At 41.4% G+C, this 10,244-nt stretch overlaps 1 protein-coding gene across 1 annotated transcript; it reads right to left on the bottom strand.

The window, feature by feature from the left end:
- Nucleotides 1-2,710: 2,710 nt before the first annotated feature.
- On the bottom strand, nt 2,711-4,278 carry PAM16 (presequence translocase associated motor 16). The gene is given in 4 exon segments (XM_090285028.1): nt 2,711-2,816; nt 2,818-2,875; nt 2,935-3,183; nt 4,266-4,278. Coding segments are annotated over 4 exon segments (426 nt in total).
- Between the last annotated feature and the right edge of the window lie 5,966 nt (nt 4,279-10,244).

The raw sequence follows: 10,244 nt of genomic DNA, 5'->3' as shown, positions 1-10,244 counted from the left end.
TCTGCTACCTACTATGGTCTTGGATTGGTTAATTAACTTCTCTGAACCAGTTACAAATGACAAAGTATGAATAATATTATCTAATATTCAGGGTTGTTGAGGGAGATTATTAAAAGAGATGATGTATATATATATATATATATGCCTGTCATATATTTGTTTCTCACTAAATAGATATGCTTTTATTAGCCTTCTAAAAAAATAATTGTTTCAAAAACTGCAAAAGCATTTTACCTTCTTCTAGTCAATTGTCTTACCAAAAGTTGAATCTCTAGCACCTAGGCAGTGCTTGGCACACAGTATAATTTCAATACACATTTAAATAAGTAAAACATACACCACTGTCTTTAAGGACATTTACATTTGTGGCACGTTCTGTGTTCAGAAGAGTGCCTTCACCCACCTTCTTTTCTTTGAGCAGAAGTATATCTGAATAAGTATAGAATGGGGTTCTGGATGGAAAGAGGGAGAATTGTGCTCTGAGGGAGGAGGAGGTGGAGACTAGGCCCACCAGATGATCCCAGCCACCCAAAACATGTAGGGATATTCTGTCCTGTCTGCCATGGGCCTCTGGCCTCCCCGTCCTTCCTGTCCCCAGACATGGGATGTGGGTCTTCCCTCTTCTTTTTCCAGATGTACTGTAGGGCGCTTTCCAGCTTGATGCCTGCATTGCCCAGTTTTCCACCATCTTGGCCCCAATTTTCACTTCTCTGCAAGACTGGTCCCTAGGATCAGATGCTTTCTTCAGACTCTCTGTCAGGGAAAGTTTGTGCTGAGTAGAAACACTGTATATAGAATCCAAATTGAGCGGGACGGGGATGAGAGAAGCAAAAGAAAAAGAAGGGCTAGATAAAAGTGGGAGAGGGTAGAGGCAGCCACATCTTTCTGAGAGTGAGACCACATTTATGACTGTTTCCCAAAGACAACAGAAAAGCTACCTTCAGTGTTGTGAAGTGATAAAAGCTTCCCTGGCCTACCTTTTCCTCTTAACAGACAACTTAATCACTCTTGAAAATGAACCACAGAAAAGAACTGAGTTTGACTCCTATGCAAATTACCATAAAGAAAGAAGAGAATGTGGAGCAGAATAACCCTTTTATAAGCAACAAAGGTGTGCAAGAAATGCATGCACAAAAGAAGATATAGACTGTAACTTCATATTTTAAAATAAGCTAAAAGAAATTAATGAATGATAAAAACAATAAAAGTATAAATAAAAGTTGGAAAAACTCAGAAAATAAATGACATTAACAAAATAAAATTTTGAAAAGGGATAAAACAGTCCAAGTTAGAAACAGAAAAATTATTTTTGAAGCTTAAAGTCTAAACTACAAGGAACTCAAGAGTAAAAAATTATCATAGATAACAGTTTAAGAGAAAGTTTGCAAAGGAAGAAAATCTTTAACAGAAATAAATACAAGAAGAGATAAAAAGGATTCAGGAGAAAGTGATAGATATCGAAGACAAGCAAAAATGATTCAACATATCTACAATAGGAAGCCCCAATGTAGAAATCCAATACAATGGAATAGACAAATACTAAAACTATAACTCAAGAAAATTTTTACGAAACTACTTATTGAGTGGACATATCGCGAACATAGAAAAATCAATCTAGAACAGCCAAAACTAAACAGACAAACAAAAAACCTGGGCATCCAGACAAAAAGATCAAGTCACTTATAAAGAAAGAACTAAAATTATGCCATTCTTTATGCCTGAAAACAATGAAATAATATAGCTACGATAGTCAAGGAAAGACAGTGTGGGCCCAAATTTTACATTCAGTCAAACTTACCTTTAAGTTCCAAAGGCCACAAACAAACTTACAAACATGTGAGAACTTAGAAAGTATAGTTCCCTACAGTCTTTTTTGAGAACTTGACTATAGAATGGGCTTACACAACCAAAATGATTAAAGAGATCACAGACATAAGGGTTAGTGATGAATATTAAACATATATTCATTCACTTGTGGAACTAAGACTAAATTTTGATGGTTATAAGGGAGATAGAATAGACTGTAATGGCTAGATTCTGCAACAGTATAACACAGTTCAACTATAAAAAATAAGGAGCTAGGGAGAATATATACATACTGAGTATAAAATAAACGTACTAATTGCCTTATAGGTATTAACTGGAAGTAAAAAAATTAAAAGTACCTGAAATCAAATACTGGGAAAGAGAAAGGGGATGGGGAAAATGATTTTATTAAATAATTTCAGTATTGCTCATAGTAGAAAACCAATAGACAATAGTCAAAAAACAGGGGGGTTAATGATATTGCATAAAAATAATAATATAAAGGTAAACCTTAGAACAATAATTCAAACCTTTCTAAATGGCAAAATTTATACTCTCCCAAAGAGAGAGCAAATAAAATAAATTATATAAAGACTGTATATAAAGAAACAAATATTTAAACATATATACTAAAACAATATGTAAGACTTGAGTTCAAATATATTAATCATGTTGATAAATGTGTTCAAAAAGGTTTTCAGATTGAATAACAAAGTAAATTAACAATATGTTGTATATAAGACAAAACAAAAAGCTTCAAATGGGTAAAAATGAAATGGACAAAGACATATCAGGCATATGCAAATTAAAGGAAGATAGAGAGAAGTCTTAATTTTGATATCTGACAAGGAAGAATTAAGACCCAAAAGTATTATTTGTTGCAGAAAAGACATTTAATACCGAGCTATCCCAAATGGTCATGTTCAAGGGCCTCTGCTCTCTTTCTGTCCTCCTGGGCTAGTGTTCTGAGTCCCTCCTCAGGGCCTTCTTCACTCTGACTGCCTTTCACCACAGTAGTAGGAGCTGCCTACAGATTTATCATTCACTTTAAATAGGTGTTTGTAGTTCTGCAGAGGAGGGGAGGCAGTAAGAAGTGTGCAGTCTCTGGGTTTCAGAGGCAGGGAAAGCTTTGGGATTTCTTGGGGTTCAGTTTGGAGATGTTGAAAATCTGCTGTGCCTTATGGAGGCTGAGACCAGAGAGGTTAAGGTGGCTGTGGACTGGTGTCCAGCTGGCTGCAAATCCCTGCTGCAGAGCCCAGGTGAAGGCCCTGCCCACCACCTGTGCCCCGATCTTAATGATCCAGGCCAGGCACTTGGCCACAGTGGCTGCTCTGCACCAGGGGTGTGGTCTCTGGCTTCCTGGCTCTGTGGCCCTGGCTCAAGGAACCCAAAAGCATTGGAAAAAAAAAAAAAACACCCGACAATGAAAGATACTTTATAAGGCTAAAGTCTTTATAAATATATAATTGGTATTAATATTTAAGTACCAAATACCTCTTTAACAATTTTCCTAAGGCAAAAATCAGAAGAAATATAAGGAGAGTGAGCATATCTTAGGCCACAAAAAAAAGTCAAGAAATTCCAAAGAACTGCATTCTGATCAAAATGCTATAAATTAATTATCAAATTTCCTACTTGGAAATTTTAAAACCCACTGTTAAATGATTGAGTCAAAAAAGAAATACTAAATAAAATAGTAGAATTTCTTGAAAAAATACATCTATATAACTATACCAATAAAAATTTAAAAATAAATGAATTAAGTAGCCAAGTTTAAACAGAAAATGAACATAAAATAAGCCAGAAAAAACAGAAGAAAGAAATTAATAGGATGAAAGCAGAAATAAGAAAAACTGGTTCTTTAAAAAAAATTAGTAAAACAGACAAACTGCAAACCTAATTAGAGAAAAAAAAAAAGGAGCAAACAAACACATAACATTAATGTCAGAGGGAAAAATAATCAAAACAGGAAATTAAAAAAAATCATTAAGAGGCTCCTCTGCACAACTCTATGCAGATGCATTTGAAAATCTTGATGAGATTAATACATTTCTAGAAAAATACAATTTACCAAAGTGATTCCAGTGGGGAGGTATAAAAAGCCTATCATAAATCTTCTATGATAGACAGTTGCATAGAGAAAGTGATCCAAATAAATTGCAGTGATGTCCTGGACACCTTGAGAAGGCCCTTCTCCTACAACATGATTTATCAGGACCATCATAACAAATAATATAAGAAAGGCTGATGATAGTGCATTTGTACTCCAAGAAACAATTTTATTTTGATGAATGAACTGGAATGAACATGAGCCAGGACAAGAATTATTCACACTCTGATAAGCAGCAAAGTCCATAATGGCCTCAGAAGGTGAAAAGCAGCCCACTTGTGAACTGGCCCTGCTTTCTTAAGCCCTTCTTATAAACTCCAAGCACAAGCTCCTCCCAGCTCCCTCCTACCAGTGTGCCCCATAACTCCTCTATGATTCATTGAGTGTGTGTCTGTTTTGCTGTACAAGCTCAGTAAACCTAATTTTATCTTTGACTACAGAATGTACCTGGTTGTCTGACCGACGGGCACACACAGTTGTCATTGTCTGAATCAAATCATGGGACTCTTGTAGTCATGTCTCTGAGTAATGTTCCATTCCAGAACTTAGAGTCTAGTAAAACCGCCACCAACAAAATCAAATCTGCATGAAAGAGATCTAAATATACCACATCTTCAGAAAAGTCTTGCTTCTCCTACTCACTTTCTTTACTTGTTCATTGTTTGGAAGCATCTCCTTGTTACGCCAGTCTCAACACCATTTGACCTTCCCCTCTTAACTCTTCTCTCTTGTCACTTCTTTATATAGATCAAGTTAGTCTTCTTCCATCACGAAAGACTCTTCCCTAAGAGAAGGTGACGGAATGAAGCTTTGGTTTTAAGGTTCTTTTGGTGGGCTACGAAAGGGGGAAAGTGACGAGACTGCCATATTAGGTACTCTTTGTGCTCTCATTATGATGAAGTTTGACAGTTGATGAGAAAATTTCTTTTCATTGACTCATCCCAACAGCCACTCAAAAGTTGAGAAGAGCTGTTGGCAGTTGTAATTCTTCTCTTTGCAGAGTTGAGGGGGAAAAACTCAGAAATGTTAAGACCCTAGAGCCAGGAAATTGTCAGCCTTCAGTGAGAACCTCTTACTCCAAGCAGACCCTCCATCTAGTGCATTATGAACTCATGTCCTGCATTTACATTAGTAATAGTTACAATGCCACCACCTCCCCTGTGCCAGACTAAAGCTAAGTGCTTTATGCCAGCACTTCTCAGACTGGGATATGCACACCAATCACCTGGGAATCTTGTTAAAATATACCAATCACTGTATTCATCAGGTCTGGATGGGGCCTGAGAGTCTGTATTTCTAACAAATAAGTTCTTTGTTAATACTGATGCTGGAGGTCCACAGACCACATTTTGAGTAGCAATGTTTTATATGTATCACCTTGATCCAGCCCACAATAAAACCACATGACAGTGCTTCTCAATCTTGACTGTACCTGGTGGTGGTGGTGGAAAGGTGTTGAGCCTTATAATCCTCCAATGCAGCCCATACTGATCATGTTAGTATCCCTGGGAGTGAGACCCAAGTGGCTATAATACAGGCTGAAGTTCAGAACTACTGCTATACATGCTAAGTAAGAGTACCCTCAATTTACAGCTGTAGAATCAAAAACTTAGAGAGAGTAATTAGTTTATCTTAAGTCCTACACAGTAGGCAATGAAGATAGGATTTGAACCCAGGGCTGCCTGGCTTTGGAGTCCATTCTCTTAACCACTGTTCTCTATGGCCTCCCACAGAGAAGACACCAGCTTGCAACCTATTATTGTTGTTAACTGAGGGACGTAGACCCACATACATTAAACCATCAGAAAAGAGACAGAGCCCACAGATGCCTCAGCACTAAAACTCTCAGGATGATTTATGAGCCTTTAGCACTAGGAGGGTAGAAACTCTCTCTGGGGCTGAAGGGGACTACTGCTCCCTCTGACCTAGTGTATGCCAGGAAACTGACTACGCACCATTGGTTCCCTGGCTCTCCAGTAAACACGGATCAGTCAGTCTTTTCTCTCTCACTGAGGTTTTAAGTGTAAGAGAAAGCCGGGTGCGTTAAATCAGTGTAATTAGCCCTGAGCTGCTTGTGATTGAGGAAGTAGATTCCCAGAGAGAGAGAGAGAAACTCTCCAAGGCTTTAACAAACTGGAATTATAAAGCCCTAGGCTGGACAGCAGCCAAACGTCTGCCCCTTTCTGATGGGAAGCAAAGGATTCCCCAAGGGACGGATTATGTTGGCAATGGCTAGGCTTATTCTCCCATCTGGGAACTCATTGATGAGGTCTTAGCTTCAAAAGCAGATAAAAAGCTAATCAAGGTGTTACAGAACCCCTGGGCTGCTCCAATTGAAAACAAACCCACGGGCTCTTTAGTTAGGGGCCCGATTGCCCGCCGCCAAAATTATAACTCTCAATACCAGAGTTTGGTGAAAAGAAAAAGAATTGTTTATTTAACAGTTATATAGATTTAGTTATTCGTGGATTTCTGTTGTTAAGTCTTATGCTCTTTAAAATACCCACAAACACATATCCTTGCCTCCCCCCCTTCCAAACCAGGCTAGTTTTAGGGAAGTCAGAGAAACCGTTTCCCTATTTTCCCAACACAGTTCAGCTTTACCAGCAGCTGCCAATCATTCAATCTGATTGGGGAGGTCCTTTCTGTGCTGTGGTGCCCTCCAGCTCTCAATGCAGGACCGCCTGGATTCTCAGCCTCCTTGCAAACTGTCTTCTTCCTGCAAACTGCGCGGATCTCCTTTCCTTCTCAAAACCACATGGCGAGAGCCTCTTAAAGCAGCCTGGAGACCCCTTCTCCAAGCCACATGGAGAAGGCCCCTTCACCAAGCCACGTGGAGGGAGCACACGAGAGAGCGAGAGAGCGAGAGCGAGCGCGAGCGCGCGAGTGAGAGAGAGTCAGAGCGCCAGAGCCAGAGCGCGAGTGAGAGCCCGAGTCAGAGAGCGAGAGTCTCAGAGAGCACGAGTGAGAGCCAGAGAGAGTCCCAGAGTGCCAGAGCGAGAGCCAGAGCGCCAGAGCCCGACCGAGAGCTTGAGAGAGAGTCCCAGCTAAAATGTCTGCAGCTGCTTATATATCCCTGACTGCGTCATCTGACGCAGTGGGCGTTGCAAACAGTTCTGACCATTCACAGGTCCTTACGTAGGCTCTGTGTGCTTTCTCCATACTGTCCCCTGGTTCAAGACTCCTCCCATCTGCCTGAGGCTTTGGATGCATTAAAGCCATTTGCATAAGAAAGACACTAGCCACCAGCCTCAGGCATGTGGAAGCATTTGAAAAGCTGCTTACTTCTCCCCATCCCCCAGCAGCAAACTCTGGGGATTTTTGGACTCCCCTGTTTCTGTAACAAAGGGGGAAAGGGAAGCCCTGAAAATCATGCTGCCTAATGAGTAATGCTGGGGAGAGCAGGGGAGAAGATAGAACAGTTGGAGTGATAGGTGTCCTTGATGCCATGGTGCTAGCTAACCACCAGCTTTGAACCCAAGTCAATAAAGAAATCCAGGATAAGGGTATTATTTAAAGTGAGTGATGGCACAACTCTCTCATCTCATCATAATGCCAGTCACTTCTCTCAATCTTTGCCCCATCACCATCTCATCATTCCAGAGATGGAGGCCCTGGCAACCGAGAAGGCCACCTGGACCCAAGGCCAAACCAGTTGGCTGAGCAGGGTGGGGAGAAAAAGGGGCTTGTATGAGAAGCCTCCTCTGGCCCATATGCTATCTCAGAGAGAACATAAAAATGCATTTTTACACTCCAGAACATACTTTCACTTTATGCTTGAAAACAGGTACTTGGGGTATTATAAAATGAAATTTTGTTCTCTTTTGCCTCGTAAGCTATGCAGGTTGAGACGAAAAAATGAATATAATCATGCCAAATTTTCTTCCCCCACTATGTGAAATCCTACTGCTTTCTGATGTCCAAGTACTGGCTCAAACATTTTCCTTTGCTCAACACATCTGCAGGCCTTTGCTTCTGTTCAAAGAGGAAGGAGGGCCCTAGCCAGGTAGTTCAGTTGGTTACAGCAGTATCCTGATACGCCAAGGTTTCAGAGGTTGATTTCTAGTTAGGGCACATACAAGAAGCAACCAATGAATGCATCAATAAGTGGAACAAAGAGGGAAAATGTTTGAAAGCCTTGCCCCAAGTATCACCTTGTGGCTCTTTGTTTATGACTTTCCTGCGAGTAACAGAGTTTAGAACCGATTTGAATATTGATATACCACCAAGTTGATCACTCGCCTGGCCACTTTATTCCCAGATGTCCAACTGTGATGGACACCCTTTTTTTTCTGGCAGTTTCTCTCTCTTCCACCCTTCCCTAACTTTTCATGCTTTCCAAAGAGCCAAACTTTTCTCTCCCTTCCATCATGAAGAACAATTATGATCCCACCCCAACTTGGTTCTTACAAATTCTGCAGCTTCTGGTGGCATCTGATGTGAATTGGAGGTACCCGGTCTCTGCCAGGTATAGGAACTCAAAGTCCCTACATGGGAAGGAGAGGTGTGATACCTCTGCTCCAGGTAATAACCTTTCCCTTTTCCCAAGAGCCTAAAACTCAGATACAGCCTACATTACTAGAGGTAGTTTCTTGTTGGAAACCCTCAGTAGGTGTACATAGTAAACTACCCACCTCCCAATTATGTTACAGAATTCTCTCTCAATAGCTTGATAAGGAAAAGCTCTATGCAAAATTATTCTTCCCAATGTATATATATTTTTCTCCTAGCTGGGAGAAAAAGTGGTGAATAAGATGGATAAGAAGGTGGTCTCACTACATATAAAATGTCTTTTATTTTATACAGCCACTGTTTTGCTCTCATCTCTAAACCAATGGTTCTCAGCCTAGCTGTCCCATTGAAATCACCTGGAATCCTGGTGCCCAGGCTGTACCACAGATCATTTTCATCTGAATGTTTGTAACGGGACTTGGGAATCAGTAGGTTTTTGGTGACAGCAATTTTCAAATTCAGATAATCATTTAGAATCTCTTGGGAGGCTTTAAAAAAATACTAATGCCTGATCCCACCCCCAGAGATTCTGATTAATGGGTCTGGGAAGCAGACTGGGCAAATGGAATTTTAAATTTTCTCCAAGTGAGGTAGACACACTTCACCTCCCTGCACAACCATAGAAAGAATTACAACCAGGTCTCAAAAATAAATAACAACCAGAACCATCAGAAAATAAAGCTGTATGGAAATTGGACAATCAAGAATTTAAGGAAGCCACATTCATCCAGATGGGTAGAAGAGGTGGAGTCTCAGAGACTGGGCAGAGAGGCGGTGTGGCTCAGACAAGTGGTGATAGCAGAATAGATGGTCCCACATTCATATGTGGTAAATAAAAATCAGGAGGGATACCCTGGGAGCAAGAAATCCAAGCCCCAGGCTATACCACACAGCCCGGGGTTCCAGCACTGGGAAGATAAGCCCACATTACCTCTGGCTGTAAAAAGCCAATGGGGGGTACTTCTGGCCAAGGTGGAGGTGTAGACAGACACTCGGCATCTCCCTCCACAACTAAGAAGGAATACAACTACCTCAAAACTCAAAACAACCAGAAGTTCCAGAAAACCAAACCACATGGAAGTCCAGCAAACAAAGATATAAAGAAGAAATACTCATCCAAACACGTAGGAGAGGCGGAGCTGGGGCAGAGAGGACGCAGTGTGGTGGTGGCAGCAGTGGCGGCAGCGGCAGGCCGGCGGAAAGCACAGTTACATGTTTTAAAAAGTCAGGAAGGACACCTTGTGGGGAACTAAAATGTTCCTCGGCTAAAGTCTTGCTGACCGGCATCCTAAAGTTCTGCTTGGCATGGCCTCATTATCCCATAACAGTTGTCTGCTCCTAATTAAGGGCAACTTCCCTCTTTCTCTTCTTGGGAGTTGCTGTCCTTCATCTTAACTCTTATCTGTTAGATAACGCCCCAGCTGCAGCTGCGCTCCTCCCTAGTGAAAAATTCCTCCTCTCCTGAGCTATAAGAATGCTGTTTTTACTAAGAATAAACGAGACTTGATCAGAGCACTGTCTTGTCTCCATTCTTTGTGCCTCTTGTCCCTTTCTCATCCTCACTCCCCCTCTAGGGTCCTCGTTGCTCGACCTGCGGGACGGGTCAAGTGGCGCCCAACGTGGGGCCCGAGAACGGGGGACTCAGTGAAGGACGCCGTTCGAGGAGCCGGCCAAGTAGAGAAGAGGAAAAGGCTACGCGGGAACCTGCCGCGCTGACCTCACCTCGGTAAGTGAACGGCGATCATGGGTCAAGAAATGAGCCGACATGAGCTTTTTGTTGAACAGCTCGGACAGGCATTAAAGGCACGAGGAGTAA

This window comes from Furipterus horrens, unplaced genomic scaffold (genome assembly GCF_987537825.1).
Source record: "Furipterus horrens unplaced genomic scaffold, mFurHor1.1.pri manual_scaffold_8, whole genome shotgun sequence".
NCBI lineage: Eukaryota > Metazoa > Chordata > Mammalia > Chiroptera > Furipteridae > Furipterus > Furipterus horrens.
This window is presented reverse-complemented; position numbering and strand designations above follow the sequence as displayed.